Raw genomic sequence first — 25,250 nt, forward strand, 5'->3', positions numbered from 1 at the left:
CTTTCCACAGAAAATGGACTTTATTCTGCTTTTACTAAACAGAATAGTACTTTAAAACAATGCCAGTAAAACAATCAGTCTCCTAACACCTAGTCTATACAATCACACGGAAACCTCTTGTGAAACCAACTATGCCCAGAGTCCGTTCAAAAAGCCTCTCTGGCAGGCTTCTATTGTCCATCAAATTTTCTTTTGTTGTTTTCTTTCGCATGGGCCTCTCAATTCAGGCCTCTTCGTGAGAAAAGTACTGCTTAGTTGGAGTGCCCTCCTGGCAAACACCCACAGCTCACTCGAAAGTCTCAATGTCTTAAAGCAATGCACCAGTGTCTCTCCTCTGTGGCAGACACTACAAACAATGTGCTCTTCATTGATCAAGGGCACAAATCATCTTGTGCAGACCCAAGCACCATTAATTGGGAAATAGCTCAAGCTCAGCAGCACTTTCATACTCCAACACTCATTATTTAGTGTCAGAGGACGCTCAAGCTGCTCTTTCATGGGCACCACAATATAGTGCCTTTTTCCAAACTTGAAATCTCCGGTGCACTGCCCTTCTTCCGTTGGAGCAAAGAAAAGGGGGGGTGTGGCCAAAACTCAGGCCAAGGGGCTAAAGGGATTGCACACTGTCAGAGGTTACCAGCACATGACAGGTAGAGAAATGAAACCTCAAAACAGCTCTGCCATCAACAATAGGAATCCTTCTCTTTAGCTCCTTTACACTGAAACTTTGGCTCTGCGATGTCCAACGCCGTCTGATGGAGCAAGTACGATACCATGCGCTGGCGATCGCTGTCCAGCTTTGCTACTTTCTGCGTGCTGAGACTGTAGGGCCAAGACGTCCGTCTTTCATCTGTAGCTGTCACTGATGGGAATTAGGCTTAAATCAATATCCTGCAGGTTATTATGACTTGATACCCGCAGAATCTAGTGACGTAGGAAATGTGCCACAGTTGTTAGTTCCCTTCAATTTAGTACAAAAACAGTTCATGGTTTTTAACAAGGGGACTGCAAGCAGGTGGTCTGCAATCTTCAAAGGAGTAGCCATACACCATGGGCATAAAATACAAAGACAAAGGCAGAAGGGCAAAACAGGGTCTCTAGCATCTTTAATTGGGTTCTCTCCATTATTCTCTGCCATCTATAGCTACATGAGAATTCTATCTGAATGGATTTCCTCACACAGTGGCATTGTCTAATGGGGTAAACACATATTTTCCTCAATGATTAAGTCTAGGTGTTCCTCCTTACCTTAAAACATCTCAATAGAGAAATCACATGATACCGATTATCAGGGACATGTTGAAACCTTCCTTTAAAAACTGTGCATCAGGTGCACTATGCAATACACAGGCTAATAGTCAAATGTGCAAACAAAAAGACAAGAACTAGAGGGTCCTGATATTTGCATGATTAGGACACATCTGATCCCACCAAAAATTAAAGTAGCAGGAACAGAAGGGAACCGAAAACCAAATTAAAATAGACATTGAAAATTCGTCATGTTCAAAAAGGTAAACATAAGATATCTCCTATTGAGATGGAAAACTTGTCTTACTATAATATTGAGTCAGTTAACCAGTCTATCGCTACCCTGACAGTCAGGCTGGAAAACATTGAAGCAGGCCTAAGGCAAATTCTTGAAAACCAGTCTGGTCATACCAAAGGGAATTATACATAACATGGGGGTCCCTGGTACATCACTGCAGTCTGGAAATGTGAACCTGAACAATACATCAATAATAATAAAAGGGCTGACTGGTGAAAGGAATTCGAAAAAGAGAAATGGGACTAGGACATAGCTAAAATCTCAATAACTAAGCATGATGCGACATTGGTCAGGGGAAGTAACAAATGAAAAAATCTATAGGAAGAACAAAAAAAATTATTTGGGTGATAGTCAGGCATGTGACACAACACCGAGAGTACGGGTGATACACAAAGGCCAAAGTTACACAAATTTTAACTCTACCGTTGGCGACTACACCATATACGGTACTCCTAGCTAATGTTTCAGTTCCTTCTTCAGGAAAAAATGAAAACCTGGTTTTCTTTTAAGGAACGAAAGCCATATGCTACTTAGGAAACAGAACATCATTAACTAATGTAATATAGAAATTAGGCCACCTTGAGTCACAGATCTATAATTTCATCCTTAGGTCCAATCAAGGCTACATAAATGTAGGGCTGCCTGTTCCTTTAAGGGAAGGGGCAGTAACGTGACTAACTGCAGGTGACACACTTTGATCCTGTATATCTCTTTTTATTTTCCTTCAATACCATTATAGCCAAATAGACATGCACTGGTGAAGTGTTGTCTTTTATGTTCACAGCATGAAATATCATTATCTGTGGAATTTAGTAACCAGAACAAGTTCAACCAACTGTTGCGTAGCGATGGGCATCGTCATGACCATCCCCTCACAACACAGGGGAGCTTGTAATAGTATCAAAAGCAGCAACAAACATGCAAAAAAAACAAATAAAAAATAATAAAAACGCACAAAACGTCAAGCCATCAGATATACTTGCTGCGTATCAAGCACAAAAAGCATAGACAAAACAATAGCATGTGTGAATAAGCGGTGACACACAACACCATGTCATGTACTTTATGCACTGTAAACCTGCAGCCCAAAACCCAATATTTGGGCCTGTTTAATTTGTCAGGTTTAAAATCCTTACCCTCCTTTTGACAGTAGATCACCAGGCAATGGAAATCTGCTGTCAAATATAACTTTACTGTTTCTCTTCTAACATACAGGACCAGCAAGAACAATTCATGATAGGACCAAATACATGAAAATAAATTTCCATTACTTAACTGTTACCCTCTTGTCAGTTACTTCGCAACATCAAGCCACCTTAGTTTTACCTTTCTAAAAGTAAAAATTGTTACACTGACACTCCATATTAATTTGGCACCTACAATTTCCACTGTGAAAAATAAGTCTTAATTGGCAAATCGTTCTCATTAAGGCATGTAGCCTTCAAAATTTTAGAAAAGGGCTGCATCTTATTTTCTGTTTAAGACTTAATACAACACTTCGTTTTCTGTCAAATAAAAGCAACTAGCAGGTATCATTTTATTTTTTTAGAGCGGAGACACAAATGTATCAGTTCTGCAGAGCATTCAACATGATGTTGGGACTTGAAGAAACCCCTTTTTTTTATATTTTCCCTTTGGAATTAAGTTCTTTAATTGTATTGATGTTCTTCTGGAGAAACCAGAAATCCCACTTTTAGAGGCCTGGTAGGGTCATTCTGCATTTCACAGAGACAAGGCCCTAATTTAAAAGGTCACAAGTGTCAACATGACAGCCTCCTCCATTGTTTATGGGAAAACTAAAGATAGCATCTCAGCAGCGTGACTTGAGCCAGCCTCTGTAGCTCTCCTAGCTTCTGCCACTCTGAATCTGTCAAAGACAGTAGGCCTTCCTATTTTCCTTCTAACCTGCAATAATTCACTCTATTTAAAAAAAAAAAAAAATCCTTTTTAGGCGCTAAATTTTTTTATCTCTATTTCCAGATTATTAAACTACATTTACTGTGAATAATTCACAAACCTTAATAACACACATACCAGTTGTTAGAATAAATGCTTGTTGCAATCCCATGCAATGGTACATATTTCATCAACCTCGAATGAATGAACGTCTCAGTAGGCCCAGCTGAAGTTAGAACCTTCAACCTTGATATTAAAACAAGCCTTTGTACTGGCACATTGACTCATTGAATCATAAGAAGGCACAACCTGCAAATAAATATCAAACCTAAATGTATGCATTTACTGAAGCCTGAGACACTTTAAAAAGTACTCTGAATGAAAGAAAATTCAGTTTAAACAGTGCTTTTGCCCAAAATCGACGTTGATATTTTAGGCATTAAAAAATCAATATCCTACAATTTTCTTGCATATTATGCATTACCAGAATGTCTATTACACAATCCATGAGTCAGCCATTGAAAATATTAACTTATACTTTATAGAAATGAGCTTGTTTGCTCCTGCGCCAAGGGAAAATTGCACATACAAATGTCATTTTAGCGGTGCAACATAACTTAAATTAAATTTTAATGTTAGGAGGTCATAGTATAGGTATTAAGCTTTATCAATATTAAAAAACGATTTTGAAAGGCACTTATTTTTTAAATAATTTTTCCATAATGAATAATTTTCTTTTAAAAAATAAATAAAAACCCAATTAATCTTTTTTTTGTGATAATTCCACATATAAAAGCAAGCTGCATCCCTTGCCTATTATTTGGGATACATTAACTCACAAGCCTAAGCGCATAAGCCTAACTTGAAATGCGTCACATTTTTGCGCCACTTTCATTTAAAAGGAAGGTTATGCAAAATTCCACCCATGTTTAACTGGGAAAGTGCTGGCTGAATTGAACATTCCTATCAAATATACTGCAGCTGAAAAGTTTGCCTGTGAACATCTAATACAATGCATCTAAGAAAAATGCTGTAAATGTATTTTTTTTTTGTTGCAAAAATAGATAATTTCGTTTTTTTGGGGCCCTATTTATATCTATTGAATGTGTTTTCTAATTTATTAAGCATTTAACAGCAGTTTTGTATATGTGCACAATTGCTCATTCTATAAATTAAAGAGCAACATATAGCTATGTTAGCACATCACATGGTTAATTTCTGGATTTTTTCTAAGTTTCTACTTAATATTAATTAACCAACATTTTACTTAACAAACTGTAAACATCAAGAAGACCCACAAACACACATTGAGCTCATTTCAGATATAAACAGAAAACACTCAGTACACACAATACAGCGCGCTTTAGCCATTTTTCATAAATAGCGCCGTCGCAATTTACTTACAGAACCGTTTGCAGATCCTAGTTGTAAGTCATATTCACAAGAAAAAAAAGAAAACTTTTCTCAATTATTTCCAAGAATAGCGGACCCATACTTTATTAAACGTGGTGGGGCCTACTCCGTGCTTCACATATAGTTCATAGGTTGGAGTTCCAATCGGAGGAACCGGACATGAGTCCTCCAACCGGGAGTCCCTTTTACAACCAAGACAAAACAAATTTCCAAGTCTGCTAAGACCAGGCATCTTCGCTCACTAGTCTAGCTTCAAACTTCAAAGGATTATCGTTTACGATAGTCTCGTGAATACATGAGTCCTTCGGCTTTGGTACTTGCAAGTTCCAAATCAAAGTGATCCCGAAGGGATACCAAACCAAATGTCCACCTAAGAACCAAACCAAGTGTCCAACTAAGGACTGGGAGACGCTCCACTTATACTTAACTGAAAATATCGATGACGTCACCAGAAGACTCGTCTTATCGTTTCGCTCTACCAAACATCAAGGGTCCAAATCAGGGCGATAGCCAGGGCAGCAGTCCTTCGTAGCCGTCGGGAAGCGGGGAACCTCGCAGCAAAGACTTTCGGACCACGTCGACATGCAGGGGTCGATGAAGTGGCGGCCTTCCTCCAGAATTTTCACACGAAGCTCCCCACGGACCTCAGGCTTGGACCGGTACCGCTGGTATCGCCCCACGTTGGGCGCCAACTGAGGTACTGGGTTTTTCAGAACCGGTACTGATCCGGTAACCCAGCGGTGCCAGGGTACACCCAAAGACCTCGGGTACTTTCCTGATTCAGACCACAGAAACTCAGAGTCTTCTAGGTGAAGTCAAAGATCGAATTTATTGGCTGCAGCCAAGTAACAAGCGTCCTAGAAGTACAACAGCACGGTTTGTATGTTCTCAGGAGACTGTGTTTCAATGCAAAGTCAGGTTTCCTTATATACAGTTTTTTAAGCTTCAGGCAAACATTCTTGACATTTTGGTTGGTCATTCACATGTTTTCACTACAAAGGAAAAAACAGTGTCATGATGAAACCTCATATTTCATGTCATCCAACCCATAATAAATTACCCGGCAAGGCCTAGTATTTTACATCAGATAAGTGTGGACCCCCAATAAAAACGGGCACCTCCCCCTCGTAAAGTAAGAAGAAGAAAAGAGCAGGTGCAGGTGTGAGCAAGATTAGGCAGGGTGTGTGAGCGATAATAAGGGTTTTATGGCATGGTGTGCCTTGATGCTATCTGATTCGGCCACTGGGAGAGGGACTGACCGAACAGGTTTGGCCTGAGGCAATGGTTCCAGCTTGCCCAGGTCAGAGAAAAGTCAATCAAGGTGTATGTGTCCTTGGAATCAAATCTGACTGTATTATAAGCCTATGTGAGGGTAACTTTTAAAAATGGCTGCCGTATATAAAATGGGAGCCACGACTGCACGACGAAAATGGCGATTTCGAGGTGAAAACGCTGCTGGAATTGAGCGAAAATGCTCATGCTTAGTGTACTAGTCATTATCGGTCTTTTGATTCTAAAATCGTACTGCTGTGGCAAAGTAAATTACATGGGTCCAGAATTTTTAGAACCACAATGCTGTGTTGTTTGTGTGCAGATCAAAAACAACAAGTGATGGACGGAATGCTGAACATTGTCAAACATTCACCCCCAGTACAGTTATCTGGGCCTAAATCCACCGTTTTTTTGCTGCCCATGCCATTCCAGTTTGGACCCAGCCATATGCAAATCAGTCTTGACCCTGTTCCCCATGGGAACAGTCCAGACCGAACTTCTAGGCCAGGTCTTCCCTGGACTGGAAACAAGCATCCTAGGACCGGTTTCGGGGTTTCACCCCTCATCAGCCAGGCTAGCTTGAATCCAGTGGCATGGGAAGCACGGGACCCACGTCTGGGCATACCCTTCCCACTTAGGGCGACAAAGCAAAAACAACAAGTGATGGACGGAATGCTGAACATTGTCAAACATTCACCCCCAGTACAGTGATCTGGGCCTAAATCCACCGTTTTTTTGCTGCCCATGCCATTCCAGTTTGGACCCAGCCATATGCAAATCAGTCTTGACCCTGTTCCCCATGGGAACAGTCCAGACCGAACTGCTAGGCCAGGTCTTCCCTGGACTGGAAACAAGCATCCTAGGACCGGTTTCGGGGTTTCACCCCTCATCAGCCAGGCTAGCTTGAATCCAGTGGCATGGGAAGCACGGGACCCACGTCTGGGCCTACCCTTCCCACTTAGGGCGACAAAGCAAAAACAACAAGTGATGGACGGAATGCTGAACATTGTCAAACATTCACCCGCAGTACAGTGATCTGGGCCTAAATTCACTGTTTGTTTGCTGCCCATGCCATTCCAGTTTGGACCCAGCCATATGCAAATCAGTCTTGACCCTGTTCCCCATGGGAACAGTCCAGACCGAACTGCTAGGCCAGGTCTTCCCTGGACTGGAAATAAGCATCCTAGGACCGGTTTCGGGGTTTCACCCCTCATCAGCCAGGCTAGCTTGAATCCAGTGGCATGGGAAGCACGGGACCCACGTCTGGGCATACCATTCCCACTTAGGGCGACAAAGCAAAAACAACAAGTGATGGACGGAATGCTGAACATTGTCAAACATTCACCCACAGTACAGTGATCTGGGCCTAAATCCACCGTTTTTTTGCTGCCCATGCCATTCCAGTTTGGACCCAGCCATATGCAAGGCATACCCTTCCCACTTAGGGCGACAAAGCAAAAACAACAAGTGATGGACGGAATGCTGAACATTGTCAAACATTCACCCCCAGTACAGTGATCTGGGCCTAAATCCACCGTTTTTTTGCTGCCCATGCCATTCCAGTTTGGACCCAGCCATATGCAAATCAGTCTTGACCCTGTTCCCCATGGGAACAGTCCAGACCGAACTGCTAGGCCAGGTCTTCCCTGGACTGGAAACAAGCATCCTAGGACCGGTTTCGGGGTTTCACCCCTCATCAGCCAGGCTAGCTTGAATCCAGTGGCATGGGAAGCACGGGACCCACGTCTGGGCATACCCTTCCCACTTAGGGTGACAAAGCAAAAACAACAAGTGATGGACGGAATGCTGAACATTGTCAAACATTCACCTCCAGTACAGTGATCTGGGCCTAAATCCACCGTTTTTTTGCTGCCCATGCCATTCCAGTTTGGACCCAGCCATATGCAAATCAGTCCTGACCCTGTTCCCCATGGGAACAGTCGAGACCGAACTGCTAGGCCAGGTCTTCCCTGGACTGGAAACAAGCATCCTAGGACCGGTTTCGGGGTTTCACCCCTTATCAGCCAGGCTAGCTTGAATCCAGTGGCATGGGAAGCACGGGACAACAACAAGTGATGGACGGAATGCTGAACATTGTCAAACATTCACCCCCAGTACAGTGATCTGGGCCTAAATCCACCGTTTTTTTGCTGCCCATGCCATTCCAGTTTGGACCCGGCCATATGCAAATCAGTCTTGACCCTGTTCTCCATGGGAACAGTCCAGACCGAACTGCTAGGCCAGGTCTTCCCTGGACTGGAAACAAGCATCCTAGGACCGGTTTCGGGGTTTCACCCCTCATCAGCCAGGCTAGCTTGAATCCAGTGGCATGGGAAGCACGGGACCCACGTCTGGGCATACCCTTCCCACTTAGGGCGACAAAGCAAAAACAACAAGTGATGGACGGAATGCTGAACATTGTCAAACATTCACCCCCAGTACAGTGATCTGGGCCTAAATCCACCGTTTTTTTGCTGCCCATGCCATTCCAGTTTGGACCCAGCCATATGCAAATCAGTCTTGACCCTGTTCCCCATGGGAACAGTCCAGACCGAACTGCTAGGCCAGGTCTTCCCTGGACTGGAAACAAGCATCCTAGGACTGGTTTCGGGGTTTCACCCCTCATCAGCCAGGCTAGCTTGAATCCAGTGGCATGGGAAGCACGGGACCCACGTCTGGGCATACCCTTCCCACTTAGGGCGACAAAGCAAAAACAACAAGTGATGGACGGAATGCTGAACATTGTCAAACATTCACCCCCAGTACAGTGATCTGGGCCTAAATCCACCGTTTTTTTGCTGCCCATGCCATTCCAGTTTGGACCCAGCCATATGCAAATCAGTCTTGACCCTGTTCCCCATGGGAACAGTCCACACCGAACTGCTAGGCCAGGTCTTCCCTGGACTGGAAACAAGCATCCTATACACCGGACATTCCAGGTAATTATGTTATAATGGGGTGCACAGACATTTTTTACTTAATATGCAGAAGCATGAGAAATCGTACATGATCGGACAATTATTAACAGGATAGGCATCCACTATTTAGATGGATGTCATATAACCATAAACGTTAATAACCCCCAATACAAGGTCCAGCAATTGAAACTCGTTCGACCAAACTTGTGAAAAAACATGCAGACAACAGACAATTTGTGCAGTTGCCTTTAGCGTGTGTGGCGTTAAGTCTGCAAGCATTTCTAGGTTGCAGTGGTTGGGACATTTAGGAGCTGATGTTCACCCAGGCCCGGAACCTGGCATCCATTAAGAACTGATATTGCTTTGAGGGGGAGGGTTCCCAGAAGATAGTGGCCAGTTCTAGTGATCCTTACGTCAGTGTCTCTATGAATATGATGGCAGGTTAAATATGCATGCATTTTTCCCCACTTTGGGCAGCCGTGTATCCTCCCCCCCTTCAAGTATTATCCAACCAAAGTGTCATTTCTAGCAATTCCCTGAGAAGATGATGTCCCATGTCAATCTCATTTGGGCCATGTGACCCCCATGGAGGTGGTACTTACAAAGTATTCATCCCAGGAGATCATTGGCAGTCTGTGGGGTGATCAATGGGAACAGTGTCATGCTGCCTCCTGAGTCAGAGTCTGATGAGCTGCCCAGTGAGGAACTGGTGCTGGAGAGCGGGCGGGTATCTCAGAGAGAAGTCGCCGAGATGAGTGCCGATTTTTTTGCTCTCAAGTTCTTGCTCCGGTGATAAAGCTGCACTCCTATGTGTTCGATGGAGTGGTCTCCAGCATCCATTCTGAGGTGGGTGCTGTGCTTTGGGCGGTAGGGATTGTGATGCTCCAGGTCTAAGAAAGTCAGGAAAGTGCTGTTCCAACCAATCGTGTGCTGCCTCTGGGGTATCAAAAAAATTAGTTCTTTCTTCATGGATCAGTTTAAGTCTAGCTGGGTACAGCATGGCGTAGAAGAGGCCCACCATATACAGCTGTCTTTTCACTGCCTGGAAGGAGGCTCTCTGGAGTTGGAGAGCGATTATATATTCTAGGAATAGTGGTATTCAAACAATATCCATCAGGATAGGTGCGGTTTCTTGCACGCTTCAGAGGAGAAAGTCTTGGTCCCTGTGGTTCAGGATACGTACCACAAATGGTCACGGTGGCACTCCCAGCGGTGGCCTCTTTGCAGGGACCCAGTGTGCCCTCTCCACTATAACCAAGTCTGATAGGCCAGTCGGTGCCACTGTAGTTCGAAGCCAACCCTCCACATATTGTGTAGCATTGGGGCCTTCTATCCCTAACATTGCTTCAGTGTGCTCATCTCTCAGCATCCTCTGCATATTCCTGGTAAATGTTGACCTGTTGTTGGAGTTGTGCAATGGTAGAATTGTGCTCCAATTGCCAAGGCATTAAAAATAGCAAGGGTTGCTTTGCTATTTTTTACTCTGTCTGCTAGTTTCCTGTGAACATCTTTGAGGAGGCTGAGATCAGTGGTGATTGCTCTTAGGCAGTGCTTAATGACTGCTCTAGATTTGTGTACAGTATTTCCTTCAGGATGAAGTCTAGTTTGGCCTGTGGGGGACCAGCATTTGTGGAGGGTATGTAGACTTCCGTTGCCATTATGGAGGAGCTTTCTGAGTGAGTGGTCTAGGATCGGGAGTGACCATGATAGTCAGTAGTTTTGGCTCAGGTGTGGCCCAGGTTGTTTGGTGATCAGCTGGCGAAGTTTTTGAGGTGGGGGAGAAAATCAAAACTGCCCAATGTTAAGAAAGAGCTGTTCTGGGTGGCTTAGCTATTGGCTTCAGTGCATCTCAGCGACCCGGCAGGTGGGGAGTTAGCACAAGAAGTTAGGCGTAATGGTAGCTTTGTGAAATCATGGCTTCATTAGGAGTCTCGTATAATGGCCTTTTCAAGGTCCCCACTTGTGGCAAATTAAGTTTTAATTATGCCCTGCCTTGCAAAGAAGGAGGCAAGCAAAGGTGTTTGTGGGCTGCAATGGGCTAATTCCACAAGGGCCAGTCCCCTTAATACAGGTAATTAAAACCGTGTCCAGGATGCCTGCCCATGCCAGCAATGGGGGTTTGCTATGCGAGTCCAAAAGAAATAGGGGAGCCCAGCCTATCTGGCCTCAATGAGCAGTGCCAATAATCCGAGGTTCCTCCCAACCAGTACCCCAGATCTGAGGGTTAGTCAAGGACTGTTTGCATGGTGCAGTGTGGGATGGCTATTTGCGGGTACTAATCTATATGATACGATGAGGCCAGAGCTCACAGCCCTCAGTGGGATGCAGAGCCAGTGCATGACAGTCATGTTCCAACAGATTAGGCTGGGTAGGCCAGCTGTTTCCCATTGGGGTGAAACATAGACATTATTCAGTACCTGGGATCAGCAGTAAAGGAACATTGTCGATCCTCGCCATGTGTGTCTACTTTCTCACAACCCTCCGTAGCCATCCCATAGGGCTGCCGCAGCCATGCAAGTCCTCATTGAGCTGCAGTTTTATTGACCTCAGCCTGCCAGGCCATAGCGGCAATCTCCCAGGTGGTGTCTGCCGATCTGTTGCATTCCATTTTAGCAGTGTTCTTCTGGCTCAAGGGGCTGGCCTACCTGTGTCGCTGCTGCTCTGTGCCCTCCTGTTTGCTGCAGAGGTTGTCAGGACTCACCACATCAGCCTAGGTGCACACTTGTCTCTCATCTGACACCACTGGGCTGCCCTGGGCTTTACAGGGATCGCTGATCTCAGCTGGCACCTTGGTCTCCTGCGTGTAATGTCTCAGAATGCCGCCAGGGTTCGGAGTCTGTGATCACTCCCAGGTCTGTCCCAGATTCGTGGCCATCATGTTCGTCATCCTGTGACCCCCAAGGCTAGCACCTGCTTGTAAGCATTTGCCGGGCACCCCAGCAACCTGCAGGGCTCTTGAAGTGGGTAGTTGACTCAGGGTTGTCGCTGGTATGCCTCAGCTGTGCAGGCCTTCTCTGCTGATGTCAAGACACTGACCACATGTTAGGGCATCATGCAGGTAGGCCCAGAGGCATCAGCATCCTCCCAGGTGGCAATTGAGGGTTTGGCGATGGCTGCAATCCGTGCATTATGCATGAGTTGGCATTCGAGGCACCTTATGGCATGCAGATTACTCCCCCTTTGTGGTGGATAAGTGGGGATATTTGGTCCAGGGCCCGGAAGCTCCCACCTTATGCGGGCTCCATCATCAGTGGTTGACCACGACTCCCTATTGTGTGAACTTCGAAACAATTTACACAGTAGCAATGAACTTAATTCATTTAAAATGAGCATCAGTTTCAATATGATGCCGTTAGAACTGTTAAAAATGAATTGATTCTACTTCTCAGTAAAAAAAAATGAATGAGGTACAACCAAAAACTGGGGAAACTATGCCACAATTGTTCTTTGTTTGTTTTATAGTTCTTTCCCTGTGTTCATAAACTGAAGAAGATTACAAAAATCAAGAATGTCTGAATTATTTTTCAGAAAGTTTCAATTGTCTGTAAGGATCAGAAACTCCACTGATCAGCTGCCGAATGTCTTACTTGTGATTTTTGGAAAGCCGGGGGTTTACTGAACCCCATTCCCTCCTTGCCTAAGGGTGATGGCAAAGGGCCTATTTTTGGCTTGGCCAGATGTTTTACTGTACTTCCTCCCACAAGAGGAAATGTGGAAGCATGGGTACCTAGGGGACATTGGGGACAAATGGGCATCTCACCCATACATTACCCTCTGCAGCCCTTTGAGAAGACCAGGGACAGTTTCAATAACAAGCCAATGAGAATGTTTCTTGGGACATGGCAGTTCAATTGGAAGTTTCTCTGTGTTTTTTTGGCTATATAAAATATTAGATACATATAGAATATGCACACGTCATTGATCATTTATCTTTTGCATTTAACTTTAAAACAGCAAAACAAAAATAAACCAAATCAATGAATGGCATCACATGAAACTGCACTACTAGCTTGATTCAATTTTTTTATATTCAAGCAGCCTATTTTCTGCTTTGATGTCAAATTTGCCCAGGGGGATTTCCATGGTATAAGTGAATAACAATATTTTTGCGACCCCATCCCCACTTGCCCCCTTCCTTTGGCATCCCTGAACCAGATATATCTGTATCAAAGTCAATTTTCAGTATTGTTGTCATCTGAAGGTCTGTGTGAATTGGTCAGGTGTGGGGTTAAGGTTAAAAACAAGGTAACAATTTATTTTGCTGTGGAGTGTTCAGTACAGAAACATAGGTGCTGCCTCTGTCATATATATTACACGATGCAAGCAGTTCGAGAACTGTTCTCAAACCAATACAGTAGTAGAGATCCAAGTTAGGGGAAGTTGGCTACACCTCAAACCCACAGCAGATCAAATGATATCCCAGAAGGAATTGCAAGAAAGCAGAAATCGGAACGCTGGTCTATGGGGAATATATTTTAGACCAACAGTTTCCAGTCTGATAAAAATCCTGTAATAATTTCAGGATTACAACTTGTCACTATATAGAGATATAGGGGAGGATAACAACAAAAAAATCAACAAACATGTAATTTTCTTTCAATTTACAACCTTACCATTCAGGCACCTTCGATGATAGTTGTGGTACATCTGATAAGTGAAGCCATTTTCTTTTAAAAGTTCATGAGATGGATGCTGGAGTTTGGGCAGCGAGTTCGTGGAACACCCAAAACTCACAAGCAATGGAGAAGCTTCTGAGGGGGAGGAGTTTGCACTGTGGTGATAAACCGATAAATGTTTATATTTTGAGTATCTGCTGTGCAAGATTAGAACAAGAACACACCAAAGTGACTAGTCCACATTGTAATACTATGACATAAGAGAAGATTTCAGAAGTAAAACATTCCTCTCTGTTGGAATCAACATACGGAATTTAGGACTATATACATTATAAACCTGTTATTAATAAACATTTGCATGAGTGGCTTATTAACATGTATTTTTAAAATTAACATTCATGGCTTTCCTGGATTCCTTTACTCTGTGATTTGTAGGTCAATTCAGCCTACTTACAAGTAGCCTATAATTTAAGCTCAACAAAACATAATTTACATCTCTTTGTGGAAACCAACAGCAGTCATCATTTCTGCAGGATCACTGGGATCCCAACAGAAGGCTAGCAACTGCTCAGCAAGCCTACATATGTATAGTTATTTTGCAATTGAATGTTTTCAGCGTGGACAATCCTAGAATTACAATTAAGTTCTATAACTAGTCTCCTATTACTAATATTGTTTATTTTTTTAATGCTGCGGGTGCAATAGTGATATATAATGGTAACAGAAAATGACACTCAAAATGTTCATTACACTGAGGGGGTGATTCTGACCCCGGCGGTACTAGACCGCCGGGGCCAGGGTCGGCGGGAGCACCGCCAACAGGCTGGCGGTGCCCCGCAGGGCATTCTGACCGCGGCGGTTCAGCCGCGGTCAGAAGAGGAACGCTGCCCTTCTGAATCCTCCATGGCGGCGCAGCTCGCTGCACCGCCATGGGGATTCAGACACCCCATACCGCCATCCTGTTCCTGGCGGTTCTCTCGCCAGGAACAGGATGGCGGTATGGGGTGTCGTGGGGCCCCTGGGGGCCCCTGCAGTGCCCATGCCAATGGCATGGGCACTGCAGGGGCCCCCGTAAGCGGGCCCCACTTTGAATTTCACTGTCTGCATTGCAGACAGTGAAATTCGCGACGGGTGCAACTGCACCCGTCGCACCTTCCCACTCCGCCGGCTCAATTCTGAGCCGGCGTCCTCGTGGAAAGGGTTTTTGCACTGGGCTGGCGGGCGGCCTTTTGGCTGTCGCCCGCCAGCCCAGTGCAAAAGCCAAAATACCCTCAGCGGTCTTGCGACCGCGGAGCAGTATTTTGGAGGGGGAAGTCTGGCGGGCGGCCTCCGCCGCCCGCCAGACTTAGAATGACCCCCTGAGTCTTCTCTTCTTTATCATTCTTTATCAGTAAGGGGCAAAGCCCACCCTCACAGAGAAGTTCCTTGCTGGATCGTGCAAGGGGAAGCTTCTGTATCAGAACACCTATACTGGTAAAATCACTTTCCAGGAAGTCAAGAGGGAACATGTAGCAGGGCTATGACAAGAACGAGTAGTACTCTGGGCCTGTCTTAGATTTTGGCAGGCAGGATTTGCCACCACAAACATGGCGGATTACCCTGTCTGCCTAACTGATGATCCGCCCACTCTCTATCTTGAGTCAGGATGGATCCCATAAATGAAACCTTCTTTATGAACTGCTTCTCTGTATGTCAGTACTTATACTGGTAAAATCACACTCAAGGGTTTTGAGAGGAAAAAGGTAGCATGGCCATGACAAGGAAGCACAGTACTCAGGGCTTGATTTAGAGTTTGGTGGACAGGGTACTCCACCACAAACGCCACATTGCGCAGCCATCGGTAGCATCACTTACACATCTCATGTTCTAAAAGCTCCTGTATTATTACAAACATTCTTTGCCAAATGCACCACTGATTACTGGAGAAAGGTTGGTGTTATATCAATTACCAAGTACTTGGTGCTCAAGAGGACTCAGCAGCATTGATGGCTTGAATACAGTACGCAGAAAGGTGTTTCAGAATGGGAAAGTGTGAAGGCAGCACAGAGTAGCTAAATGACTCCTGGGGACACACACTATGAATGTAGGTGGATAGCCATGGCAACAAGAACCCCTGCCTATATGCGGTTTAGACCATATGAGGCACTTTTAGGAGCACTTAATGCAGACAAAATGGTGGCAGTTTGAGCTTAAACTTACAGTTAACTTCCTCTTGGTGGGACTGCAAAGAACCATCCTCAGCTTATTCTGCATGCACACTATGGAGACACTGATCACAATGATGCATTTTCCACTGGACCCCATCAAATGAAAAGGGTCCCGGAACAGCCTCTCTTGTAGTATGGAAAGCACAGTCCAGCTGCTGTTAGAGTCCTGCTGGGCATTGTTATTGCAGCTGTGTTTCATAGATTCCTTTAATGACTAGAGAACATTTGCAGAAGTTAAAGGTACGTTTATGAGTCTAGGGGCTGCTTAAATCTTTCAGTTAGTGCCTGTTTGCAGTCAACCAGATCCTTCATGGATACAGCCACTAGATTTGAGGCAACTCCCTGTAATATTTGAAGTAATTCTATTTTTGGGTCATAGCAGATGGTTTGAGTCATTTGTCTGGTGCTGTATTTCAAGATAATACATGAGTGTCCTTCTACACTTTCTAGGCAGTGCCTCTGGCCGATGTGATTCACAGAGTCATCTGTTAAGAAATGTTGGGTGTTCCATCAATGTCCATGTCTCTCATGACTCTGATGGGAAATTCAAGGTTCCAAAAGTAATGTTCCACGGAATTAACAAAAATGTTTATAAAATCAATGTCAAGAAAATGTTCAAATACCTCTTTGTACTTACATGATAACATTGCTAAGATCTTTAGATTTGTAATGGACTATTTCATGGTCAGCTTCATCAGTATTAAATCCTCAACATACACTGTTTTTGTAAATCATCATAAATCCTCACAGTACCTTAATCAATGTGTAACCGGAAGCTGTCCTACCAATTCAAACACTTGAAACTTCTGCAGCAATCCAGATGTTCTACTTCGCAGAACACAAGAAGGTCCATTAATCTATAAATTATTCTATTCCCTTAACAATGGAGAGTCGCAGTGGAAATATGTCTCACTGTGATACATTTAGCAAATAACCTAGTGTTCCATATAGACCATAAGTTATTCTTTGAAGCACAAGTTCCAAGGACCTTGAAAACCTGAAATCTACTTCAGAGTATTAAACCTGAAAAATTTGGGTGGAGAAAGCTGCACAGAAAAATAAACAAATCACCATGGGGGTCATTCTGACCCCGGCGGGCCAGGGTTGGCGGGAGCACCGCCAACAGGCTGGCGGTGCCCCGCAGGGCATTCTGACGGCGCTTTGGCTGCGGTCAAAAGAGGAAAACCGGCGGTCTCCCGCCGGTTTTCCGCTGCCCATAAGAATCCTCCATGGCGGCGCAGCTCGCTGCGCCGCCATGGGGATTCTGACACCCCATACCGCCATCCTGTTCCTGGCGGCAGGATGGCGGTATGGGGTGTCGTGGGGCCCCTGGGGGCCCCTGCAGTGCCCATGCCAATGGCATGGGCACTGCAGGGGCCCCGTAAGAGGGCCCCACTTTGTATTTCAGTGTCTGCTTTGCAGACACTGAAATACGCGACGGGTGCAACAGCACCCGTCGCACCTTCCCACTCCGCCGGCTCCATTCAGAGCCGGCGTCCTCGTGGGAAGGTTGATTTCCACTGGGCTGGCGGGCGGCCTTTTGGCGGTTGCCCGCCAGCCCAGTGGAAATCCCAGAATCACCGCAGCGGTCTGACGACCGCGGTGCGGTGTTCTGGCGGGGGTACTTTGGCGGGTGGCCTCCGCCGCCCGCCAAGGTAAGAATCAGGGCCCATATCTGTCTACAGCTCCTAGATGTATTTTAATAAGGGTGGTCATCATACCATGTTTGAACAAATTTGACTTTATAAATATGGATCCATCGACAGATGACTTAAAATACATGTTACAAGATCTATCTTTGACCTATGACCCTAAATCATAATATGCTAGCAATGAAGGTTTTATATTGAGTTATGTGCAAAGTGATGGAAATCACAAGACTTCTTGTTTGGCTCAAATAACCCTTGTTTGATTCAGAGTGAACTTGACTATCCCCCTAGTACGCTTACATCTAACTTGACAGGTTTACACAGAACTCTTTAAACTTAGCATTATATTCAGAAGAAAAAAACATAGCTCTCCAAGACCCACTTATTTGGAAGAAGGGCCTTCGTCTGAGGGGATGGAAGATTCCTATCAACTTAAGGACTTTGTGGACAGGCAGAATAGTATAAGAGGAATGGCAGCCATAATCTTACAGTTCCCCTCTCCTGGGGATCTAGAATGAAGGTGGGGTCATGCTTGAGAGGTAGTGAACAACAGAAATGAACTTTAGTGAGGAAGGACTGAGGAAATACAGGGAAAAACAAAACATACGGACTGTTATTTAAAAATGCTTTATTGAAGACAATTAAAGCATGATATAATAGCAAGGAATAACAGTATTGATTACAGTTGAAATGTGTACGATATCTCTATATGCTCAAAGGTATTATGCAATAGAATGTAAACAACCCATGGTATAAAAGGCACAGTACCTTAAACAAATTAAGAAACAGACATAGCAGTAGGAAGCGAAAAAGGGAAGGAAAACCCTTAACTTGGAAAGACATGGGGTTTAGTAAAAAATAAAAAAAATATCCCAATTTTTTGGTTAACACTCATTGATTACAATAATTAAAACCGTGGAAGGTCAAAAACTTCATCCACATCATGGGACTTAGCTTGCCATCTAGATAAAAAGGAGGAGAGTTGCAACCACAAGTCTCTCTTAATCATTTATTGAGTGAATGTCACATTTGCTCTATCTAATGTATAATTATGCCATAGCATACTCCACCACCTGACAAGAGTAATGTTTGCTTTTCAACTAGATGAAATATTGGTAAAGAAATAGCAATAACTAGATCAACACATTTCCCAAACCAGAGATCAGCATGCCAAATATGAGGAGAACCACCTAGAAAGCAGTTTATCAAATGGTCGTGTGATTAAACATATATCAGTAATCTTATCTCAAACCTGGAAACAAAATAGATTAACCCTTGGACATTCAAAAGGCATATGAATGAAATCACTGTATTCATTTTACCATCATTTGATATCTGTAGACAATTTACATTTATAAAGAGAGGTGGGAGCTAAAAACATTTACAAAAAAAGAATAATGTTGAATACATTTTAGATGAATTTTTGCTCCATATTTAGAAAGAGATAACATTTTGAAAATCACATTCCCACTCTAGTTGTTGGTCTGTCAGTCAGAGTTAGGTCAAGACTTTTCGAAAGAAATTAAGCTCTCACTTCAGTGGAAAAAGTAAACATAGAATAAGGTGTTCTTTGACAAGTAAGATATAAAAAAATTAGGAGAGGACAAGAAGTGTGAAATATTAGTTTTTAACAGTTCATATTTATGGTTATAAGAGGGGGTAAATTACATTCATCCTGAATGTCTTGAAATGTAAGAAAATCCATGACCGAGAGCAACTGATCCCCAGGAACAAACCATCTCCCTGAAAGAAAAAGTAGTAGTAGTAGGGAATCCTCTAATCTCTATATAGTAAAGGTTTACTGAATGTCACCGGTAAAGACGCCCAAATCTGTTTAGGGGGAAAAAGCAGAGTGACATATAGTCAAATTGGGAAAATTGATTCCATCTGAAGTATACGCAAAAATATATGTGCTATCTTCTGATTTCATATACTTTTTGTCAACAAACCATTTATAGACTTAAATAATCTTTGAGGAAGAGTCACAGGAAGCATGGATATATAAAAATAAAAAATCTACAACATCATCATTTTAATGGTATCCAACCTACCCTACTGCGTTAAAAACAAAGGTGATAATTTCTCAGATAAAGTAAGGATTTTATGTTTAATTGCCTCAAGAGTAACATAAACTATTTCTCTTCTGAAGTTAGAGTACATAATACGGAGGCATTTTACATAATGTGAGTTCCATGTGCAACCAGAGTCTTTAAAGATATCTTTAAGGCAGAACCTATTAAGGGGCATCGTTTCTGATGTATTGCTGATTAATTGATGCATCAGATTAATCTTTTAAGAAGTGAAAAAAATCAGGAACAGTGGTGTGAGGATCTGAAACATAAAATAATATATCATCAGCATAGGCTGCAAATTTTACTTGCTTATAACCAGCAGAGTTCCTGGCTCTGTGAGTCTTTTCCCCACAGATGGTGTTGTAATTTCCTGTCTCCCAGCCCACGCTCCACTGTGTCTGGAATCACAAAAGGATAATATGAAGTTATTTGTGTGTGTGCGTAGGCAGCTCCTTTGAACTGTGAGTGGGGCTGTGCACAGGTCTGCCCTCCATCCTACTAGGATGGCTCATCCTGCCAAGATCCAATCCCTCTACTGTGTGGCTCTCTGGGAGGAATACACAAAGGCCAACTGTCAACTACACCTAATGGTTAGGACAAGAAAATGCCCAATTTCTAACTGTGGCATTTCCAGAATTGTACCTTAAAATCCAACTCTACCATTAAAAAGGGTTTAAATTACAATTGCTTAGTACCAAACATGTTATTTCTACCTGCTTCAAAACAAATAATATGAATGATTAAATGTAATAGGCTAACTCAATGTTATCCTATGGGAGAAGTAGGCCTCCCAGAAGTGAAAAACAAATGTGCAAGTTTTTCTCTACCAAGACTTGTAAAAATTAAAAGTACATGTCCAACATCTTAAACACAATGCACTATGCCCCATGGGTTGTATAGGATTGTGAAAAATGGATTTCTTAACTAGGCATGAGGGCTCCATTTTGTCCATTTGTTCTGTGCTACAAACAAAAATTGTATGCCTTCATCACCTGTTTAATTTCATTTGTTGCAGATGTGAAACTTTGTAGATGTGTTAAACCGCCCTATGTTCTAGAAATGTTATCTCTGTGTTTTAACATCCTGTCCTTGTGGTTTAAAGGCGCTACAGGAAAAGTTTGCTTGAAGGGGTCTGGAAATTGTGACACATGTATAGGGTGGTAAAGTGGGGGGGGTTTTTTTGCAATAAAAGACATCAAAGGCTGAGGGAAAGGTCAGTTGCTTTGGCCAAAAAGTTCCATTTGGATACTCTTTGGAGGTGACCGCTGCAGCCAATAAAATGCTATCTTGAAGCATAACCCGAATCCTTGTATTCCATCTTGTAGAAATTCAGCCTCTTACTAGAAGAGACTCGTAAATTTATTTCACAAACCTGGTGGCCCGACGGGGACTCATGGAGAGAAATTCAACAGACTAAAAGGCTGTGACAGAGGAAGGAGACCGTAGACCGCGGATTGTGGGGGCCCCTGCTAAAAGACAAGTTTCTTGTAGCTGCCATCTGACGTCCCCAACTTCCATCCCCTGTAATGAATTTCTCCCACTGAAACCCAGTAGGAGGTCAAGGAAACATTTGACCTCAAGAATACAAGGATCCAGACCCGACATATTTGGTGGGACTGTTCTATGTCACTTGTAACTTGTAAACTTGTATCCTGGTATTGACGTCATATTCATCTTGGTATTTGATCTTGGTAGTTGTTTGTGACCTTTTCATGGTGAACTCCGAAGTTAGGACCACCATGAGTAAGTTCAAGAAATGCGTTTCTGAATGTTATTATTGTTTCTGGACCCCTTGTCTGGACGAGTCTATACCTATGCCAGCCGAGGGTAGTCCAGCCTGGATAGTAATGAAAAATATGGCACGGGCCCAACCCTCTGGGGCCCAGTTTGGTACAAGTATACAAAGAAAGGGGGAGACAGACAGTGGCCATTAAATGGATCCTTTGACGATGACAAATTACATTTTTGACAACCGACATTATTTAAGGAAAATGTTAGACAGACAATGTGGGACAGTTATTAGACCTGGGAAAAAGAGGCTAGAAAAAGGGCCATGAGAGAGGCCAGGAATATGAAAAATAAATAAAAAATAAAATAAAATTTTAAAAAACAGTCAGCATTGAAACTGAAAGAATATAGCAACGTTAAAAGAGGGAGACAGTGAATTTAGAATGACTACAAATAAAATGTATCGGTCAGAAAATGGCATACGACAAGGGACTAAATATGACGAAATGTTGGAGAATATTTTGGACAATATCCCGCCTTATGTTCCTGTCCAGTCTAATGCTCCAGTGCAAAATGTTAATGTTAATATCCCTAATCCCTTTCCTCATGTTACAATTCCTCCTCCCTTGGATCTGCCCCTAATGTCCACAATGTTGGCCATAAGGTTCTTCGCCCTCAAATATTTAATCCGGCCCAGACTATAACTATTCCTCCCAACCCAGTCCCCATACAAGCTACACAAAATGCTGCTAAACTAAACACTACAATGGGAGGAATACCTCAATTGAATAGTACACAAAGTATAATGGTGACTCCACAGATTCATTCTAACATGCAATAAGGAACTATTTCTTATACTTCACAACAGTCATCATACGTTAGTAACAATGTTAAATATAAGAAATACAAGAAGGGACACAGGCCCTCTTCTGTGGGACACACTTCAGCTACCACTCCATGTAGTGCTCGGAACGACCCCATGGTGACGTTTTCTCTCATTAGTTTGCAAGATGGTCTCCTGTCTGAAGGTAAAAAAATAAGTAGAGCCCGAACAAATGGAATGGCCTTGCCGGTCACTGTAAACAGGTGAATGACAGATGGTCCATATACAAATTCAGCCATCATTTTACATGAATTTCAAAAGTATAATGATTTTCAGCAACATTGTCTTTTGGACTTGATGTCTAAATGGATCAAGGGGGAATGTTTAACATGGCCCCTATTGACAGAATAAAGGCAGTTGAGGAGCAAACTGTCCAACAAATGTTTGCAGATAAATTCATTAATAACATGCAAAAGGACCTCTGTGATTATTTAAAATACTGAACATATATGGCCAACTAAGAGCCCGTCAGAATTCCTAGCTATGGCCACATAGTATGAAAATGTGTTAAAAAACAAGACAGAGGTTTGTGATAAGAAAAAAGGATTTGAGGACAAAAGCATTAATGCCACAGGCTTCCCAAATCAGGCCCAAGGTACAGGACAGATGGAGAGGGCAAGAGGACGTGGACGGTGGGTTGGCAGAGGACAAACAAATGATCCTGCGCAACAGGGAATGAGAGTCAAAGATCTGTGCATATTGTAAACAAGAAGGGCATTGGAAAGACTCTTATCCAGAATTACAAAATTCTGGCCAAGGAATGCAGAGAGGAATGGGAAATAGGAGAAAACAGGGAGGAAGAGGTGAACGATCGAGACAAGATTTTGCTGCACATTCTCAACAATAGATGCACTCTAATTACTTTGACAATATGAACTAGGGATGTTCACGAGAGGGTGAAGGGAGATTGGCATTTCCAGTAGATCAGCGGAGACTGTATGTAGACATGCAGCTGTGTGGGAAAGAGTAGCCTTTTTGATAGACACTGGAGTTACCCGCACCTCTGCCATCCACAGCCATTTTCCTGGGGCTCCCCTCTCTGGGTCTATTCAGTGCTTAATTTGTGCTTATTGTTTCCGGTGCTGAGCACCGGCACTTATTTTTGAGGGCCGGCGCTTATTATTTTGCCTCAAGCAGTTGCTACAAGCAAAAGACAAATATGGGAAAGACGGAGGAAGAGAAAAACGAAAAAGCGCCACAAAGGTAGAAGTCAGAAAGCTGCCAGAGTGAGTTGAGGGGGAAGGGAGTGGCTTTAAATGGATTGAAGAGGCCCAAGATGGCTTCAGGATTACTCTGCCTCAGTATTCCGTGCTTGCACATTTAAATGCAGCAGCCGCAAGTTTAAGAGTAGGGCTTTGGGCACCGGCACGTTTCTATTTACAAAGTAAGCACTGGGTATATTAATACTTCACTTGGATTTGCTGGAATGCCCATACGAAACCCCATATCAAAGCCTTTGGATGTTAATATTGGACCTTACAGTTTTCCCCATTCTTTGATTTTCACTGAAGCCTCTGATGAAAATCTTTTAGGGTTGGGTTTGTTAAAGAACGTGCATGCTCATATTTATTGTTCCCCTGATGGGGTATATGTGACAATTGCTAATTGTAGGAAGTTGGCTCTGTATGTACTATTTCAAAGTAAGAAATAGCATGCACAGAGTCCAAGGGTTCCCCTTAGAGGTAAGATAGTGGCAAAAAGAGATAATTCTAATGCTCTATTTTGTGGTAGTGTGGTCGAGCAGTAGGCTTATCAGAGGGTAGTGTTAAGCATTTGTTGTACACACACAGGCAATAAATGGGGAAAACACACTCAAAGACAATTCCAGGCCAATAGGTTTTTATATAGAAAAATATATTTTCTTAGTTTAATTTAAGAACCACAGGTTCAAGATTTACAAACAATACTTTAAATGAAAGGTATTTCACTTAGGAACTTTAGGAACTTAGCAAAATAGCCTATACAGTGTTCATACAAATGGCAATAAGCTATTTTAAAACTAGACACAGAGCAATTTTCAACAGTTCCTGGGGGAGGTAAGTGTTTGTTAGTTTTGCAGGTAAGTAAACCACCTACAGGATTCAAAGTTGGGTCCAAGGTAGCCCACCGTTGGGGGTTCAGACCAACCAAAGTTACCACACCAGCAGCTCAGGGCCGGTCAGGTGCAGAGGTTAAAGTGGTGCCCAAAACGCATAGGCTTCAATGGAGAAGGGGGTGCCCCGGTTCCAGTCTGCCAGCAGGTAAGTACCCGCGTCTTCGGAGGGCAGACCAGGGGGGTTTTGTAGGGCACCGGGGGGGGACACAAGTCAGCACAAAAAGTACACCCTCAGCGGCATGGGGCGGCCGGGTGCAGTGGGCAAACAGGCGTCTGGTTTGCAATGTAGTTAAATGGGAGACCTAGGGGTCTCTTCAGCGATGCAGGTAGGCAAGGGGGGGGCTCCTCGGAGTAACCATCACCTGGGCAAGGGAGAGGGCCACCTGGGGTTCCCTCCTGCACTGGAGGTCAGATCCTTCAGGTCCTGGGGGCTGCGCATGCAGTGTCCTTACCAGGCGTCGGGTTCTTAGAAGCAGGCAGTCGCGGTCAGGGGGAGCCTCTGGATTCCATCTGCGGGCGTCGCTGTGGGGACTCAGGGGGGTCAACTCTGGCTACTCACGGGCTCGCAGTCGCCGGGGAGTCGTCCCTGTAGTGTTGTTTCTCCACAAGTCGAGCCGGGGGCGTCGGGTGCAGAGTGCAAAGTCTCACGCTTCTGGCGGGAAACTTGTGTTCTTTCAAAGTTGCTTCTTTGTTGCAAAGATGTTTCTTCTTTGGAGCAGAGCCGCTGTCCTCAGGAGTTCTTTGTCCTTTTAGATGCAGGGTAGTCCTCTGAGGCTTCAGAGGTCGCTGGAACCTGTGGAACGCGTCGCTGTAGCAGTTCTTTTGAAGTGGGGAGACAGGCCGGTAGAGCTGGGGCCAAAGCAGTTGGTGTCTCCGTCTTCTCTGCAGGTTTTTCAGCTCAGCAGTCCTTCTTCGTCTTAGGTTGCAGGAATCTAGTTTCCTAGGTTCTGGGGAG

At 43.8% G+C, this 25,250-nt stretch overlaps 1 protein-coding gene across 1 annotated transcript in view; it reads right to left on the bottom strand.

Moving 5' to 3' along the window:
- LARP1B (La ribonucleoprotein 1B) overlaps positions 1–25,250 on the bottom strand; it is a 229,387-nt gene that overhangs the window by 40,867 nt on the left and 163,270 nt on the right. Inside the window, exon 9 of the mRNA XM_069205824.1 lies at positions 13,659–13,816. Within this exon, the coding sequence (XP_069061925.1) occupies positions 13,659–13,816 (158 nt within the window). The remainder of the gene's footprint in view (positions 1–13,658; positions 13,817–25,250) is intronic.

The sequence above is a fragment of the Pleurodeles waltl genome, chromosome 1_2, assembly GCF_031143425.1.
Source record: "Pleurodeles waltl isolate 20211129_DDA chromosome 1_2, aPleWal1.hap1.20221129, whole genome shotgun sequence".
Lineage (NCBI taxonomy): Eukaryota > Metazoa > Chordata > Amphibia > Caudata > Salamandridae > Pleurodeles > Pleurodeles waltl.